The 19630-nt window shown below is 47.0% G+C and overlaps 1 protein-coding gene across 1 annotated transcript in view; it reads left to right on the plus strand.

The window, feature by feature from the left end:
* The window catches only part of BTC (betacellulin), a 30794-nt gene extending 11631 nt beyond the window's left edge, over positions 1-19163 (plus strand). The window contains exons 3-6 of the mRNA XM_084627369.1: positions 9422-9539; positions 15628-15774; positions 17193-17300; positions 17779-19163. Of these exons, the coding sequence (XP_084483495.1) occupies positions 9422-9539; positions 15628-15774; positions 17193-17298 (371 nt within the window). The 3' untranslated portion in view covers positions 17299-17300; positions 17779-19163. The remainder of the gene's footprint in view (positions 1-9421; positions 9540-15627; positions 15775-17192; positions 17301-17778) is intronic.
* The last annotated feature ends 467 nt before the right edge of the window (positions 19164-19630 follow it).

The following is a 19630-nucleotide window of genomic DNA, read 5'->3' on the forward strand; positions in this document are numbered from 1 at the left end:
GGTGAATTGTGATGCCAGGAAACTCTGACAGTATGGAATGCATTGATAATGGGAGCCTTAATGAGCTGGGGAAATGCAGTGCATTGACTGTAATGGAATGATTTTAGGACCTGATTTTCAGCCAGTTTGCCATGCCCACACTAGAATGTTTTCTCCTGGCAGCATGGGATTTCCACTTCAGACACCTGTTTTCCCTCCTCCAATCCTGCACTCCTAGCAGGATCTGGCTGCTGCTGTGGTACTGCCCTCTCTTTCTGGGAGACACAGACATGCGGCTGCAGTTCAGGCTGCTGTTTTGTAGGCTGGTATTGAAACTTAAATGAGAGCAGCGTCAATCAGCTGCTTCTTACAAGGTAAACTCATTTCTTTATGATACACCCAGCAGTTTAAAAATAATCCCTTAGGCCATTTCTGATGTAATTGGGATCTATGATCTAGTGGTGACATATTCGAGTCTGGTAGCCAAATGCAAGCTGTGTGTGTGTGTGTGTGAGAGAGAGAGAGAGAGAGAATTCTGAATTTCAAGACCCTAAATTCAAAGAAACTGCCTGATGACACTGTCTCACTGTTGAGCATTTTGAAATCTGAGTACTTATTACCACCTCCTCCTGCTTTAGAAGCCAGGTGACAGTGAAACCACTTTCATTGAATTTCAATTATTTTTAATGAAAACTTCACTAATATTTTGTCACGGAACATAATTAGCTAGAAGGTACACATGTGATGTCTGTATCAGTATACTTTGCTAATACAGCTCCATCCTCCCCACTCGACCTTGGGCACAAAGCATATTTTTGTACTCTGAGCGTGCTCACTTAACAAATTCTTATATATTCACTCATGAGAATTATTTTTCCACCCTTGAACAGTTATAGACGCTAACATAAGCCAAAGGCACATCAAATACAATACAAGCGATCCACAAAGAAGAAACAAAGTCTAGGATTGTTGCAGATGCAATGAACAGAGAAGTCATTGGTAAGAAGCTAGAGATATGCATCAGTCCCTTAAGCCCATCTAAGCACACAGAGGCAATAGTAGGGTGGCACCAGTCAATGCCGATGATGCACTTACAACGGGAATTTGCTAAATACAAGAATTTGAACGAAGCTGGCCTGCCAGGTTCTATGACACAATATCGAGGATAGTAGAGATGCAGGTGGTGACAAAAAAGCATGTACAGGTTGGTCCTACAAAGGTATTTGACACCAACCTTATCTATTCAAGAGCAATAGGCCTACAAGCAAGTTCATGAGAGTCTGACCTCAAGAATATTTTGTCAGTCCTGTACCAATGTCAACGTTCACGGACCCTGGTGACATGAGGATTGCCCGGCTAAATCTAACCTAAAGAAGCAGCTGCTGACAGAGGTGTCAACTCGACATACTTCAGAAGAAGTCACCTTCACAGCAAATGATGTATGACTTGTCTTTGATGGGGCAAAGACTTCAGCACAAAGAGTGTCACAGGATCCAGCAGAGCTACAGAAGCAAGCAGAGTGCATCAGTTGAATACAAGTACACAGCTACCTCCAGCGAAAATTGTCTTGACAGTAACTGAAAATAAGAAACGTTTGATGGACATCAATTTTGTGCAGAACTCATTCAAGACAAGAAGTTTCACCAGCGACGCACTGGCTGGTTATTGCAGGCAGACCCAACATCCCTCCCAGTTGAAATAAACTAGGCAGGTGTGGTGATCAACAGAGAAGATATATGGCCAGCATGGATGAGGAAGCCAACGACATCCTTGCACAACAAATGGTGGTGGTTGCAAAAGAGCAACCATTGGGAACGTCACTATTATCAGATGATACTGATGTACTTGCCCTACTCTTGCACCATTAATTTGAAGAGTGTGTAACGTTTTTAGTAATCATGGAACCCACCAGTCTGAGAGAGCTGTGATGGACAGCTGTGCAACTGCCGGGCAACACTGGAACATTGTACCAGGACTCCTAGCTGCCTGCGCACTCTTAGACTATGATACAGGAACTTCCTATTTTGGTCTTGTCAAAGGCACTGTGCTGAAGATCCTGCAAGCTGCATGTTTTCTTCTCTGCTGGGCAGCCAAATTCATGGCTGCATGCTACTGACACTCAAATTGTGCCACCGTGTCTGAAGCATGATAGAAACCATCGGCAGCATAAATTGGCAATGGTACCATGTAAACACCAAAGCGCTTAGTTCCTCATCACCAGCTGTGAAACATGTATAGAAGAATGTCAAACAAGCATATCTTCAGACGTGTGTGAGAAAATGTTTTGGCTCCCAGTGCATCAGCACTCCATCCACTTCAGCGTGGATGGATATGTGATGACCGTTCCAAATCTGTTTCCAGAAATTGTACCAGACAATGTCTCACTTGCTCCTCCAGATATTCTGAAGTTTATCAAGTGCTCTTGTGGGAGTGTGGTACCATGTAAATCTGTGAAAGGTGGATATAACGGTGTCAAATGGCCTCGTACCATATTCTGTGCAGGACATGGAGGCGAAGGGTAGTGCTGTGGGTATGTGTGTTGCAATGACCTGACGAAATCAGCTTTAGAATTTGAAGATGAGAATGTCGATTGACAAATAGTGACCAGTATTAGAATAAATTGCCTAGGGAGGTTGTAGAATCTCCATCATTGGAGATTTTTAAGAGCAGGTTAGACAAACACCTGGCAGGGATGGTCTAGATAATACTTAGTCCTGCCATGAGAGCAGGGGACTGGACTAGATGACCTCTCGAGGTCCCTTCCAGTCCTATGATCCTATATCAGGACACTCAACTGTAGTTTGAGTGAGAGAGAACACTCGTAATCATTTATGATTCCAAATGAAGTATTTGATTAAAATTATTATTAAAATTATAACTGTGTGTGTGCGTGTAATACTTGTTGGACTATTTTTCACATTAAAAAGAGTGGGCAGTGTTTCAAATGAAGATTGAGGTCTGTGCTGTTACTCTCAAATCCCCTCCTCATGTACCCCTATTATTCAGATATGTATGGTTATTGATTGATATTGCAAATGTTAAATACAGATGCTCCCCGACTAACTCAATCATTCCATTCCGTAATGCCTTGCGTAATTCTAATTTTGCGTAAGTCGGAAACATATACCCGACCATTACACCAGAAAACCCCCCAACCCCTCCTATTTCTAGCTTACAGAACTCTTTCCGTAAGTGTGGATTTGCGTAAGTCCGGTCTTGCGTAACCTGGGGAGCGTTTGTACATGCATTTTATGCATTAGAAGTCTTCTACCTTGATTTTTGTATGCCCCACATCATGCAAATTCTTACTGATTATGGGATGGTGAGAGTGAGATGAAATGTCAATATATCAAAATGCTCAGCAGTGATAGTGTCATCAGGCAGATTCTTAAAACGTATGATCTTGGGACATCGAATCCACCAAAAAGCCTTGTACAGCCCCAAAAGCAAGGCTGACCCGAGTGGCTGCCATGTTATTCCCCAATGATACCGTCTCTTGGAAACAGAGAAGAGAGCAATTAGGTTTAGATATCCTGGCCATTGAGAACACAATCCCCTTAGGTGCTGGTGTTGTGCTCTTTAGAGTATTGCTTAGCACCAGCAGGGTAAGGCTATCCTCGAGACTAATTATTCTTTTGTACTAGAATTAACTTTTAACCCTTGTGATGATTACTTCTGGGAGGGAGGAGAGCTTCATTTCTGCTCTGCTACATCACTTGCATCCTGATCTTGGATATGGAATTTAGGTGTTCACAGTTCGGTTTGCAGGTAAGGCTGCTTTAGTGAATAGTAGATGACGAGAGCTTGGCATTTCATGCATACTTAACACAAGTTAACTGCTGGTGAGCTCGGATGGTTAGAGCCAGGTAGGACCTTCCTAAAACTCTAAGCTTGTTAAATATTAAGAATTACACCAAAAATAGAGAGGGGGGAGGGGGAGAAAAGCGCTAAAAACTTGAGCTGGCCAAATAATTCACACTGAATAGCATTCAACATGTTTGTGGAGTCTCCACCCCCCGCTACCCCTGTTGGCATGTTGTCCTGCAGCAGGTTGTCAAATTTTTGAATGTTTCTATCTGAAATTCTTCCCGAATCTCTGCAAAGAATAATTCATGGTCTGTGCGGGTTGTTGTCTGCGTTCATTGTGTTCTGAGCTATGATGGTTCTTTAAATCCCGTGATGGTATTTCTAGTCCCTGATTGGGTGACTCATTTCACCAATGAGTGCACCCTGGGACTCTCATAACCTAAGGTACAATTTGAAATAGGTTTTGAGTAATAAATACTCAAATAATACCTTTTTTCCAGGAGTACTTGCAATAGTGAGGTTCAGGCATTTGAACATTCATGGAAACAAAAATGTTCAGACATATCCTACAGAAATTGTTGATTATTTCTCTGCCTTTGTCTCCCTATCCCACATCCTCCCTTTCCATCACTCATGCCCTTTGCTCCTTTGTTCTTCCTATGTTAACTTCTGTTCGTCTAGCTTCTTCCCCTTGCCCTGCAGTGTGGTAGCACTTTTGTGCTGGTGGGACCTCCTCTGAAATGTCTCTGGTAATGGCTTCTACTCCTGAAGAGCATGGGCAGATTAGGGGTTCAGTACCAGTTGACTGAACTCTTGGAGGAACTCTGCAGGTGTCCAAAACAGGGGGACTAGTTGAGAGAGGCCATTTTCGTGGATCGCACCTGTCCTACAGCGAATTATTAAAGCGTGGAGGGTTAATTCCAGACACTCGGAAGAGTCCCTGAAGCGGTGTAGTTTTGAAGAGGTTCTGGGGTCCATTGGAATGCAGCATTCATGCATGGCGGTTAGTGACACTTGCTGTGGGCATGGACGTATGGATGGTACGGCAGAGGAGTGGAGAAGCGTGTGGTGTCTGTCTTGCCCTGACCAAGTCCGGCTTCCGTTCTGTAGCGGAAGGTGGCTGTTCTTTGGCATGGGTAGAAACACAGATGGATTCATGCTGTTAGGCAGAGGATTTATGCAGCAACTCGCTTGGCTGTTGAGACGAGACTCCTTATATTTGGTAAGTATTATGGCCATTGACCAGCAGGAACATTAGAAGACTTTTATACAATAGTGACTGTGCCTTTCCTCATGGCGTAGGTGCTTTTTGAGATCAGTCCGTGTAACCTTAACCAGGCTAAACCTGTGACCTCCTCAGGCTGAATAGCTTCCCGTCAGGAAATGTAGGAGCAGTTAAAGAGGCCAGAATTGAAGCTGGCTCTACTAGAACTGCTTACAGCACTTAAGAGCTCTGCCCAGGGAAGAGCTGCTCGACTGGGGAGCCTGGCAGGTTGTGCTGGGCAAGCTGGGAACCTCCCAAGGCAGGTAGCCAAAGTTATTTTCCTCTTCCTCCTTTCTGCTAAATGCCGGGGAAATTAAATGCAAAATCTCTCTACCACAGAACAAAGGCTGCTTTATCAGGCCTTCAAGAGTCAGGAAATCCCACTCATAATGTGGGGTCCATAAAGCCAGGTTGTGCCTATGTGATAATGTCTGCTCCTGGTTTTTACAAGTCACCTTTAGAATATTAACACGGCGAGTGTTGTCTGTGGGAGAAGTAGGACGTTCAGTGCAGCCGTTGCTGTGATTGGAGCAACTTGGACAGCTGAGATTTCCTGACTTGAGGGTCATGATTGTTAATGCCCTGTCACAACTGAACACTTACTTTTTCTTTTTTTGCATGTAATTTTTATTATTCTCTTTGTGCTGGGTGGTGCTGCGGAACCTTACCCTCCTGGTCAAGAGGAGCCATGCCACAGCCAAGGGGAACATCTGTTCATGTGTGTGATGGCTCCTTGGGTCACACAGCAATATGGCTTTGAGTAGGAATACATCCCTGTGCCTCCCTCTCCGATACCCTAATGGGTGTATAGAGCTTTGCTCGCATCTGGGGCAGAAGAGCTCACTTACCCTACCCACCACCCCAGGGTATGTGCCCAGGTTCCAGTGACAGCCATGTCCAGGGACCCTGCTGTTACCTGGTTAGTAGGGTTAAGCATGTTAAATCAGTTCTAGGGTTAACTGCACCCCCTCCAGTATACCCCTGTGGGTCTCAAGTCTCCAGCCATCTATGGATGGGGATCGTCATGCTGTCTGGAGTGCTTCACGAGTGTGTGTGCCAACTACAGGGCAAACACACCAACCTGGTGGTATGTTCTATACCTAGATTTCACCAACTCAGTAACAAATGTGAACTCCTGGATCCCTGTGACAGTCTTACCATGGAGTCACGGACCGTCCCTGTGGGCTCTCTAGTCACCCTGGGCAAAAGCTGGACTTCGTGATAAATGGTCACTTACACCAAAAATCACAAAATATTCAGGTTTCTCCCAGTTCCAAGAGACCAGTCACTTACCCCAGGTCAATTTATACCTTAGATCAGTGCTACTCAAAGTGGTGGTCCGCGGATCGGTGCTGGCCTGCGAACCATTGGCTGCTGGTCTGCGTGCACATTGGGGGGAAAATATTGCCAGTCCCCCACATCAGATAGCTTGAGAAGCACTGCCTTAGATCTCACATCAAAGGCAATATTGGTAGCCAATCCTATGGTAAACTAGTGAATGATTTATTAATTAGGAAAAAGAGAAGAGTTATTTTTATGTTTAATGCAGGTACCATATATGCACAAAGGAGTTCGGTCTTTGGTTCCAAAAGGTGAAATGGAATGTCTTTTCAGGGCTAACCCAGGTTGACCCTGGGGATCTCTGCTTTTTGTTTCTTAGCGCCAGCCCTTGTAAGAGTCCAAACAGCAAAGAGATGAACAATCTTTGTCTACTATCTTTATTTCCCTCGTCCTACATTCCAACCAATGGGACGAGTCCTTCTGCACATTCTTCTCCTTGGGTGGATGGGGTAATCAAAAAAGCTTTCGTCCTACCCACTTAATTTTAATAGTCCTCCTGGATGGGCGGGGGAATTTACTCTTTCTGTCTGTAGTCACAAGTTCAGGGCAGGCATTTTGACAATTATAAAACACTTATATTGTACTTTGTAGCATGGAATATAGATGCTACAAGTAAGATTAATGCAGCAATTTACAAGCATTTTCTTGAGTATAAACACATCCTTACCAGTCTAACACCTGCCTTGAACGATGTGAACATATAGGTGGACTGGTTTCCAGCTATAAATTTGTCAGTGCTCAGCTGACACCTAGAGGCTTGGCAAGAGGCGGCACCTGCTTTACCAGCATGTCCAGGTTTCACATCCCTCTCCTTCCAGATGGTGCTTTTAGGGTTGCATCTCCCGGCCGTTCACTGTGCTTATCCCCTAGCAGGTCTGACCTCAGTCCAGCAGATGCAATTCTGCTCTCTCCCAGGTGTGTGACAGCGTTACCAGCAACCTGCCAGCTTTTACAGAGCACAGCCTGTTTACGTAGGACAAAAACAACTAGAGAAAATGTCACACAACAGTAAACGGTCGACGCACCTGCTAAGCTTACCAGGTGTCACCCATCTTCCACTTGGAGAGACTGGCAAGTTCCAGTCCTTCCAACCCTTCTAACAGGGTTTTGCTCTCTCTGTTAGTCTTGCATCAATTTGAGGATCAAATGAGGGTCCCTGAGTCAGTTCACACTGCTCCTTTATACCAATGGCCCATTCTTTTCTGTTGGGCCTCTTGAACCCAGTCTGAACCAGTATATGCAGTTCTGCCTAGGGGCAGTACTTCAGTGGAGCCGATTACCTGTCTGAAACCTTGTAGTAATTCTCCCCTGCTGATTTTAGTTCCTGGAGGAAACCGTAACCTTCTCCCAGGGAGCTAGAACACAATCCCTCGCTCACACAAATACATCTAAAATTTATCGCTGCACAAGTCTCTGGGCATTCTCTGTGCCTGTAGAGCCTGGCACCTCTCACTGTGCTAGCCTTTTGAAGTTTTCACACTTCGAAGGTCTACCTCTGGCACAGTAGTATTTATTTGCATGACTGGAGTGCCTAGGAACCCTAGTTATGGATCGGAGCCCCACTCTGTTAGGTGCTGCACAAACACAGGACAAAAATGTGGTCCATTCCTTAAACTGCGTACCATAAGACAAGAGACAACAGGTGGTTATGGACTGGGAATGACAAGAAAACGGGAATGACACGTCAGCTGCCTAGCTATTGCCAAGTTTTTTGTAGCCATCACAGCAAAGGAGCGTTTGAAGGAGGGATTGGAAGGAAGGACAATGAGGTAGCTCTGCAGATGTTTGTTAGGAACACCTCTCAAGCATAAGGGGCAGCTTGGGTGAATGCACTGAGGGATTTGTTTGAACAAGTGGGCGATGGAGCCTGGCATCCTTGGAGAGCAGGGGTGGGAGTTGGCATTTTGATAGTATATGAGATGGTAAGTAGCGTGGGGCTAGACCGTCAAAGGCCAGCAGTTGTTTGGCTCAATATTACAACACTGTTTTCAGCCACACAGAGACCTAGCTGTGTCCCAGAAGTGCTCTTCAGATTCCCTCTTAGCCATCATAATTTTAGCTTATATTTTTTTTCTGCCTTAGCTGGATGTGTTTCTTTAGGGCTGTGATTCTTGCATGGCCATGTAAGTAGCCTCTATCCTAAGATTTTTAAACTTCCTTCTTCCCTTTTGACTTTGAGTTTTCGGACTAGCTCTTTGAATCATTTTCTAACATTTAGTGTCACTGTGGTACGTACTTCGCAGGATTTCCCCCTGAAAGATCTGGAACTTAGTTATGTAGCTGTCACTGTAGCTTAACGGCTCAACTGTATTTACTTATTGAACCAAGTCCTGAGTTATTTAGGGCTCCATAGATAATAGCCTCTCCTTTTGCACGCTCGAGAACTAGCTGCTGTTACTAGTGTTGAGAAATAGCTTCAGGAAGCTTTGCCCTGGTATGACATTGGAGCGGTTTCTTTATGAGAAGTTGAAGTCACCCATTATAACAGTCTTTCCTGATCTGGAGATCTACCAGAATACATGTATTCCTATAACTTGGGATTTACATCCATACACGTTCTACTACATGGTCCCGTGCAACCAAAATTTTCCCCTGCAGATTCTATGGACTCCTTTAGCTACGGTGCCACTCCCCCACCTCTAACCTAATCTGTCCCATCGCCAGGTTTTGTATCCCATTGACTCTTGCCATCTGACCGTGTTCCTATAATGCCTGCTGGATCAAGTCCCTCTTCAGTTGCCAAGTCTTCCAGCTTGCTGATTTTTTGCTTTTAATTTTCTTGCGGTGGTACGGCCGCTTATCCAATGGTGGTGGTGGTGGTTGACAGTGTGCTTATTTTTAATGAACTCCTTCATCTGACATCTTATAGCTCCTCTGGAATTTTACCTTTGGGGTTCGGGCCCGCGTTTTATCCACCTACGTGACATACAGAACGGAAATGTTTTGTGAGGAGCGTGGCAGTGAAGTTGATCGCTTGTAGCGTAAACCTGGTTTTGTGTCCTCTTGAAAACTCACTCTTGTTTTTTGTAGATAATATCACGCAGTTGCGGCGGAGAGGGCACTTTTCTAAGTGCCCCGAGGAATACAAGCATTACTGTGTCAAAGGGCGATGTCGATATGTCATGTCGGAAGAGATACCAGCTTGCGTGTAAGTAAAACTTCCAAACCAAGGGGAAGGACATAAAATTGCACTAGCCGGGGCTTGATATGGTGAAAATATTTTAGCTATCCACACATTGACTCCTAACTAACTTGGTCCACGTAACCCTCCACTTGCTTTCTCAGCACTGGGGGTTGTTCCAAAGTGTCAGGAGCTTTTTGAAAGGGTGACGCAGACGCTTCTATTGAAACGTGAGAGCATGAAAGTTTTGAATCTGGTTCAAGGTTGGAACCTTTCCCAGGCTGGCTGAAAGTACGCAAGCAAAACCTTCTGTGTCAAATAGTATTTAGGTTTTCCAGTAACACAGAGGCACACAGGTGATGATAGTGGGAAGGAGACTTTTGTGAAACCTTTCCTTTCAGTGAAAATGTAAATAGAAAGCTTGACTAGTTGTCTTCCTAGGTACTTTGAATGCTAGTCAGGGATAAACAAATTTTTAAATAGAGATCAAAAATATTCATAAAGGGCCTGATCTTGCTCATATTGCAGTTAACGGCAAAGCTCTTGCTGTCTTCAACAGCAGCAGGGTCAGTTTCCTAAAGCAGCTTGGAGAAGGGCTAAAATTGCATGCTGCAGAAGCCCGAAGGGTTTGATCGTTCCCCTGCAATTCTAGCTAAGCTACTGTTAAATTCCAGTAAAATATTGTCCGCGTCCTGCTTCCAAGCAATTTTCCGGTAAAGCTGCCCTTCTGATCTTTGCCAGGAAGGGACACTGGATCAGCTTGTTCTGAATTGGATTGGTCAAAGATGTGTCCAGGATGTGATGGGTTGGACCACCCTTCCCCCCCTCCCCCCCGCTTTTAGGGTTGCCCCATGATGTGCTGGGGTCCCACTAAGCCCTCCTGTCCCATCAGCTTGGGCTTCACTCATTCTGTGTTGCTGTGACCAGCTGTCAAGCCCCTTTTCAGCACACACACACAGGTAGGGACACCCAACTGTAGAATCACACAGAGTCTGCGATCAGCTCTCTCTGTGGGAGGACTCAGCTAGGGGAATGGCCAGCCATCACGTGCACACTTCCTTTGGAGTGTAAACCCAAAATATTATCTTGCGTTGTATAGAAGATCTGCACAGCGCAAGCTCATAAAAATTGCTCCCTCCCTCAATGTGGAGGGAGGTAGGCACAGCTTCCCCCCCCACCCCAAGATATGAATTGCACAAACTGGGTTTTGAAATAAACAAAAAATAAGTTTATTATCTACCAAAAATAAATTTTAAGTAATTATAAGGGATAGCAAACAGAACAAAGCAGATCACTGAGCAAATAAAACAAAACACACAAACTAAGCTGAATACACTAAAGAAACCGGTTACAACTAGTAATTTCTCACCCTAAATGTTGTTTTAGGCAGGTTGCAGCTCAGAGTTCCAATTATGTCTCTTTATAGGCTAGACTCCTGTCTCAGCCTGGACTCAGCCCTTGCCTTTCCCCTGCTTAGTTCCTTTGTTTCTCCAGTTGTTTTTAGCAGTCTTCCTTCTTGGGCTGGGAAGCAATGGAGAGAAGAGCCATGATTGCCTTACTTCCCAGCCTTAAATAGGCTTTACATAAAGCGGGAATCCTTTGTTTCCAGTGGAAAAATACCAGCAGTGTCCAAGGTGGTACTCCGTACTAGGTGACATCACATGACCCTGCAGTGTCAAAGCAACATCTCAGGAAGGTGGGAGACTAGTATCTTCAAAGTCTTATTGTTCGTCTTAATGGCTCATCCAGGCTGATTGCCGACTGTCTGGTGGGCATTCCCCCAAATACACACACAGTTGTAATTGTTACATAGTCAATATTCCTAACTTCAGATAAAAAAATGATACATGTATACAAATTGGATAAACACATTCAGTAGATCATAACCTTTCCAGTGATACCTCACATGACCCATCTTGCATAAAACATATCTTAGTTATGCCATATTCATATCATAACAATATTTCTATGAAGAATATGGGCGTGATGCAACACAGATATCTTGTGTGACTTTTCTAACCACAGTTTTGTCCTTCATTCAGTGTTATCACACAGTGAAATATATTTCTCCATTTGCTGTAATTGCCTGGAGAGAATTGTCCAAGGTGAAGGTAGTTTCCAAGATGAACAAAAATATCTTAAAAACAGTTGGTGGGTTGTTTTTTTTTTTTTGGTTGCATTTTAAGAATTGGATAGGAGAGAGGTGGAAATATTGGGCATTGCATATTTCAGAATGTGTCCTCATTTTATAGCCACTTCCTACATGGCCCATGATGCTCCAGTTTTCCTAGTTAGGTCTCCTGCACACGATTACTCTTCCTTGTTTGTTAAAGTCTTTCAGCGTACAATTCCATTCCACTGAGAGTGCCGAAAGGAGCAATAATGATATCCATGAGACGCTTGTGACTGACTGTATAATCTAAGCTTTCATCTTAACCAGAAATACAAGTAGCTTTCAAAATGGATGTCTTAGGTACTTATCTGGCCCCATCACCGTAGTATGAGCGCTTCACAATCTTTAGTGCACATATCTTCATGGCCCGCAGGCGTCTGTGTGGAGCAGGGAACTGAACCCGAGGTCTCCCAAGTCCTAGTGTATGGAAACTAATCGCTGTGCATTTGCCCTGGTGACTTTGGAAAGTAGGGGAAAGGTTTTCCACTGTCCAAACCAAGCCGCTCCTATTCAGGACTTCCTCACCAAGGCCCCAGCTCAGCAAGATAACACACGGTTAGCCTTAAGGATGTGACTAATTCCACTGACTTAGTAGGGTAACTTGTGCTTAAAGTGAGGGCATAAGTACCTGGCTGAAGTGAGGGCTAGAGATCCTGCTTGTCTCACGCTTACGTGTGCACACTGAGGCCTGGTCTACGCTACAGAGCTAGGTCGACGCAAGGCAGCTTACATCGACCTAACTGTGGACGTGTCAGTGCTTAAATTTTGCTCCCACCGATGTAACTGCCCAGCTACACTGACTTAACTCCACCTCCACGAGCGGTGTGGAGTCAAGGTCAATGTAGTTAGGTCGCTGCAGTGTCCGTGTAAACACTGCACTGTTTCTGGCGACTGTTAATGGCATTCAGGAGTCATACCACGCTGACAGTGCAATCGAGACAAGTGCTTCTGGTGAGGACGCGCACCGCCAACACAAGGAGCAAAGTGTAGGGGCAAAAGCGATGCAATTACTGCGGCGGTGGTATGCCGACGTCAGTGAATTTTGTAGTGTAGACATGGCCTCGCACACCTGGTGGCAGGAAGTCATTGGCTGCCCCATGAAGACTTTGGGGGGTAAGGTTCTTCCCCCTTGCAATCCCTCCCCTGCAAGTGTTCCAAAAAGACAGCTTCAGAGGTACATGGCAAAGGTGGGATGCAAGGTTTGAACAACCTTTTACCCCCAGTTCGTGAATGTGGGGCCAAGATGTGTGTGAGCCTCGACTTTTGGCCTCTGAAACATTCGCACAGCCCCTCACCTGCTGAGCTATGCACGGGCACCAACTTCCCCTCTTTCCTGTGGCTGCTCGACCCCCCTTCTGCCTCCCGGCCCTGCCCCCACTCCACCCCTTTCATGAGCTCCCCCCCATTTCAACCCCTTCTCCAAAGTCCCTACCCCAACTCCGCCCCCTCCCTGCCCCTATTCCAATTCCTTCCCCAAATCCCTGCCCCACCCCCGCCTCTTCCCCTGAGAGCACCACATTCCCACTCCTCCCCCTCTCTCCCGGAGCGTGCTAATGCTGCCAAACAGCTGTTTGGCAGCGGCTGGCTGAGAAGCACTGGGAGGTAGGCGGAGGATCAGCAACGTAGCATGCTCAGGGGGGAAGGAGTTGGTGGGGCGGGGGGTATGGGGAGCTTGACTGCCGGTGGGTGCAGAGCACCCACTAATTTTTCCCCGTGGGTGCTCCCGCCCCGGAGCACCCACGGAGTTGGCGCCTATGGAGTTATGGCTAAGTGGCTGGGCTTTGTACTGGAATGGCTATTAGAATGACGGCTGTGAGCTTCATGTCGGTGCCTCGGTGCTTGTGGTTTGGGGGAATAGTGAGCTTTAGATAACACTAATTACAATAATCCACACTAACCTTTTGTAAAACCTCCTCTGACGGTGGTTGGGTGACTGTGCATTTGTTCAGCGTTTGCCGTTTGCTCTGCCCTGTGCAGGGTGCAAAAATCTAGTCCCGCCCCAGGGACGATACAGTCAGAAGCGCCTGCAGTCGGTGTGTGTCTGGCTTTTCACGCTGTTACTGTAGCACTCGCACCAGTACGAACCATGGAAGAGCAAGTGTAGCTGGGCCACAGGTGTTTATACTGCTAGGGTCATCTAACCCTCTTTGAACATACCTAGCCAACACAGTGATAAGGTGGGGCTCACTGGGAAAGGTAGAGGTGACTTAGTGTGGTGTATTGTGATTCCTGATCAGAAATGCCAATATCCGGCACCAGGACAAAAGGTGCAGCATTTCTAGCATGCTTGTGCTGCATGGGGTTTTTCCCCCCCCGGACCGTTTTCAGCCCCCGGAAAGTGGGCTAGAGGTGAGAAGAAGACCCAGTGTAAGCCGCGGTGGTTTTTGTATTGCCCCAATGTAGCTACACCTTTTGCTGTGGCACTGGTTCAAACCCTGGCTGTCGATTTGCTGTGTGCAGGCCACTTCTTATATCCAGTGCTGCAGCTAGTCTAGTGCAATCCCCGCAGTGTAGACAGGCCCTTTCACAACAACCTCCCACTGATAGTTGCCTTCCTGAGATGAGTGGGAGGGCAGGTGTGTGTGGGGTGCACTGCTGTTGATGGAGGGACATTACAGTGGATTGATCCCCGCAATGCCTAAGGGAGGAAAGCAAAGACATTCAGGATGAAGATTTTTGTCCTGAGTCCCTCTCCCTTTGTGTGCTGTGTGCGCTCTCTTCACTTCTGTACCTTACGTACTCTGGATTTCATTTGCCCCTCTGAACAAAAGGCATGGAATTGGCTTCACCAGACAGCCGGGGAGGTGTTTAAATTCAGTCCACTCTTCGATAGCACTTCATCAGGGAGACTGGGACTTGGCTTGTAGTGGCTGGGTCACAAGTCAGCTAATGACGTTCCGTTTCTGCAGCAAAAAGATTGTAAAGGCCCGGGGTGATTTTTGGCAGCTGTGCTGTTTCACACGGGTGGAAAGTGACTCCACACGTCCCAAGCCGAGTGTAACTCAGCACCCCTGCGAATACTGCAGTTAACCTTGAGAAATTTGAAAATACAGTGAAATCTGCCCAAGATAATGAACCGGTCTCTTTCCCAGAATACACGGGGTACCCTGCTGCTGTCATAGGAGGTTGTCTCTGGTCGGTATCGATTTGTGTTGGTGCGTTAGTGGTCTCCAGGCGGGTTTGCGCTCTCCCTGCCTGCTGTTGAGTGGTGCTGGCAGCAAGTGTCCTCAGTGGGGCACTCCTTGGAGAGCCAAAGCCCAAGACCCTTCAGGAAAAACCAAACCATCCGTCTCTGATCACCGGCCCGTGTCCCTCACCCTGATGAGTTCCAGGGTCCAAGGGACACCCTATGCTCAGGGGTGGTGTATTAACACTGGGGGTAGTACCTGCTCCACCAGGCATATGTGAGCAAGCTTGAAGCTGAAAAAGGTTATGCTTGGCTTTAACCCATCCCTGACCACATCTGCAGCAGCCTGGTGGCAGGGTTCACGCAAAGGCTCCTCTGGGCCCCAGGTTTCGATACAATGGATAGTAACTTGGGGCCCGATCCTGCAAAGCCTTGCTCAAATAGGGCTGGAATTTCACAGCCCTTGCTCAAGGAGGCAGGACCCCTCTCTTGCTCGCTGCTCAGATTGTGACTCCAGGCGCGTGGCCCCTGCTCCGCCTGATACCCCCACCTGTGAGCCAGGTGGTGGAACCCTGGTTGCGGTAGGAAAGGAAGTGACGTAACATAGTCATGCCCCAGAGCGAAGGGGAGGGACTGTCTGGGAGCCACACTTCATGCTGTGCTCTGTTCCTGGGGCAGCCCCTTGTACAGGGCAGCGATTGAGTCCGTGTGCGCGTTTGAAGGACCTGGCCTTTGATGCCCGTTCCTGTGACCATTGGGTGTTCTCGTTGCAGTGTCAAGTCTTCATATTGTCCCGCTTTCCCTCCCTCTTGCAGCTGCGAGAAAGGCTACACGGGCGCAAGATGCGAGCGAGTGGACATATTCTACTTGAGAGGAGATCAAGGCCAAATGGTAGTGATTTGCTTGATCGTCGCCATGGTGGCACTGATCGGCCTGGTAATATGCATATGCATATGCAGTCAGTAAGTATGCTTGTGTGTTTTGCATTTCTTTGTTGTGCTCGTGCGTATGAACACTTGTGAGGTCTGTCCAACTCCTCCGCCACTTCTACAACAGGGGGGTTTTGGCCTGGAAAGGAAACTTCGGGCATTACTAGGAGCCTTTTGAGGAATGCTTCAAGGGACACGCTCGTGATGGTCCTCATCGTGGCTTTTCATTAGAGTTATTTCTCATTGCTCCTAATAGCCCCAGGGTCCGTCTACACAGCAATAAAAGACCCGCGGCACAGAGTCGCAGAGCCCAGGCCAGCTGACCCGGCCTCCTGGGGCTTGGGTTGTGAGGCTAAAAATAGTAGTGCAGGTGTTTGGGCTAGATCCTGGGCTCTGAAATCCAGTGCGCGGGGCAGGTCTCAGAGTCCGGGCTCCAGCCCAAGCCTGAACATTTGCGCTGTTCTTTTTAGCTCCCCGCCCCCACCTCAAGCCCAAGCCAGCTGACACTGGCTCAGTCCCCTTTCAAGACCCAATCCTGAAGCACTGCAGTTGCTAGGAGCTTTGCCATTGATTTCAAGGGACGCAGGACCCAGCCTGACAGATGAAAATGGTAATTGGGTTCCTGCCAGCATTTGGATTTTTATTCGGGGAGCCATTTGAGGCGTGGTGGTGTCCAGGGCCTCATTTTTCTGGGCGCTGTGCAGGTAAACAATAGGACCGGTCTTGCCCCAAAGATCTTATACATTTAGTTTTGAGGATGGAGGACTCCCTCTTACTCACCAAGAACCTCTGACTGATGACAAATGCCTGCTGCCAAAGGAGTCGCCCATATGCAGGGCCTGCTAATACCTGGAACAAGCACTGAACAGAACAGAAGTTATCCATTGATTTGATATACAAGCAAGTGGCAACTGAGAAATGGGGCCCACAGATGCTTCCCAAGAGTGACCGATGAATTAACGGTGGAGGCAGTGGGTCTGAATACATGGGTTAGAACTCCAATCGAGCTCTTCCCTGGATTCCCTCTGTGGCTTTGGACAATTCACTTGACCTCTGGAAGGGCTGGTCTAGGCACTGTTTTGTACTGATTTAATTATAGCCGTTTCTGGGAAGGCCTGAGGCTTCAGTGCTTTGTTGAACTGGAGCCCCAGGGCCCTTTTCAACCTGCATTGAAGTCAGTGGGAGTCTGCAAGGATTTTTAATGGGGGTTGGAGGAGAGTTGACCTCATGTTTGTTTATCTGTAAATTGTGGCAACTAGTTAATGACCTCCTAGGTGTGCTGGGAGGATTGATCGTGGTTTATATAGGGCGTTGTAGCTGGGAAGCGCTCTATGGGTCTTAAAATATTTTAAAGTGGTGGTAGGGGGGAAACATTTCTGATTTGAGAGAGACAGTGAATTTCTGCGACTAACTAAGTTAGCTTAGGTTAATCACTGACTTTGCTTTGCAAGTCACTGTCGGAAGCGCCGCAGGAGGAGCAAGGAAGAAGAAATGGAAACGTTGGAGAAAGATTTGCCTACCAAACAGGAGGATGTCCTAGAGACGGACATTGCATGAAGGTGAGTTAGCATGGGAGGAGGGGATGCAGAAAACTAAGCCCTGTCAATGTCAGGTTTAAACTCCACATGCAGCAACTGGGTTAGGAGTGACTCTGTAAAAACGGCCCTAGGGGCATCTCTCGGTTTGCCCTCCGGTGACTCTGTACCAGAGTTGCTCAGTCTAAAATTAAAAACTAGATACTTTTTAAGAGCCAGTCCTGCCAACCCAAGCTGGGCTGTGAAAATCCAGCGGTGTTCTTTCCAGCTCCTGCCCCGTCCCACATGGGGCTTCTGCAGGCCAGAGTCATCCCTTGGGTTCACCTCTACAGCTCCATTTGGGGGCTGGGGATGGACAGGAAGGGGGGAGGGTGGGGTTGGAACGCAGTGAAAGGTCTGCAGAGGGGTGAGTAGAACTCAGAAGGAACACAGTTCGAACAAGCCAGGTCTTCATGCTGCTGTTAATGCATCTCTCTCTCTCTCTCTCTCTTAACCTTTACAGGTTACTGAAGGCACCTGCGGGCAGGTTCCACACAGCACAATGTCTTGCTCTATGGGAGAGGGACACAGAAGGGCTATTGCCCAGATAATAAATGCAGATGAATAACAGGTGTTTTTACATTGTTTATTTGTAGCTATGTCTTGTGAAAACAAAGGGCACAAGCACCATTGAAAGTCTTCTCCTAAATCTTTTAGCCTTAATACGTTTTATCAAGTGTAGCTAATGTTTATCAGAATAACTGATAGGTTTTTCGTAGCAAATTAATGAGTTATGGTTCTGGCATATGTAAAGAGTATTTTGTGTCAGGGGTTCCCAATCCATGTTACTGTTTGATCACATGCCATTGCTTCCGCAGAACTCTGCCTCATTCAGTGCACAGGATGGACTGTGCACTAGGAGAGAAACATGGTTATGTAGTGAAGGAAGCTGTTGTCTGTCGGGCCCCTGCCTCGCTTGTTGCAGTTGAAAGGTGTGTAGTGGATGAGGCAGGAATTACAGGGAGAGAAGGAATGGGCTCCTGGTGAAGGCAGTTGGATGCTGCCCTGGAGAATTGGATTCTAGCCCTTCCTTTGCCACAGAATTCCTATGTGATGCTGGACGAGTCACTTACACCAAAATGCTCAGTTGGCCATGAATTGTGTTTCCTGTTTTCTGGGTGCCCTGTTGGAGATACCTGGGACCAGATTTGCAGAAGTGCTGAGCACTCAGCTCTGCAGCTGAAATTAGTTGGAGTTGTGCTTTCAACATCTCCAACGCTGTATAATGCTAAGTTCTCTGGAAGATCACGTGGTAGGCCTCGCAAACTGGGCACCCAAAGTTAATGGATACTCGATAATGATCTTAATCTCTTTGCTTCGGATCCCCAGCTGTAAAACTGTAGTCCCCGCCCCGAAGCACGGAGGTACTAGAGCAGGTCAATTTAACAGCTGTAAGAATTTTTTTTTAACTTGGGCAAAACAAAATTTTTCCTAATCTTGTCATCAGAAACAGCTGAACCATTTTAGCTGAAACTTTCCAAAATAGAAACACCCAGCATGGAAAGTCTCGGACCAAACAGTTAGTCTTACAAAGTTACAAGTAACTGAAAACAATCGTATAAGGGAAAGTATAGGTAGGCATGGCAGTATTAGACTTTTATTTTTGATTTTGACTGGTGGTAATGTTTATTTTTAAGAATATTTTTCCTATTTTTATCTATTTCAGTTTTCAGTTGTGGGAAATTATGGGAAGGCCAGACAATAGGAGGGGCCAGACAATAAATATTTAATCGGTAGACCTTGAGATTCAAAAAGCTAGTTTTATAACCATTAAAGCACACATTGTCAACATCACATGCCAAAATATACAAAGTAAATATCCTTACATTAAACTCTAAGTTCCCAGCAGTGTTTTTCTTTCTTGCCTGTCTGTACATTTAGATGATCATCAATGGATATATTTTTTTCGTCACTTCGTGTGTGTACAAGCCTGGGCGGCGGGTATTGTAGGCAGGGGGAGGCTGTGCCTCCCCAGACAGCCTGGCATGGCCCCGCCCACGCTCCACCAGGCTCTTTCCTGCCTGCCGTTTCCTTCTGTGGCCGAGAGACTGGGCAGGCAGGCTGAAGGTCGTGGTGTGCAAGGCCATGACACGCCGCAAAATCCATCCTCCCAGCGGTGGGATCGCACTGGGGTTGGAGGCACTCCTGCAGTGCTGCCTGCCCGCCCGCCCAGCACTGGAACCATGCTGGGGCCGGGTTGGGGGCGCTCCGGCTGCGATGCCCACCCAGCGCTGGGGCCGGGCTAGGCCAGGGGCGCATGGCGGGGGACAGGGTAGGGGAGCAGAAGGAGCGGGGCAGAGGGGGCTGGGCTGGTG

Source organism: Lepidochelys olivacea (assembly GCF_965140295.1).
Source record: "Lepidochelys olivacea isolate rLepOli2 genome assembly, chromosome: 4".
NCBI classification, from domain to species: domain Eukaryota; kingdom Metazoa; phylum Chordata; order Testudines; family Cheloniidae; genus Lepidochelys; species Lepidochelys olivacea.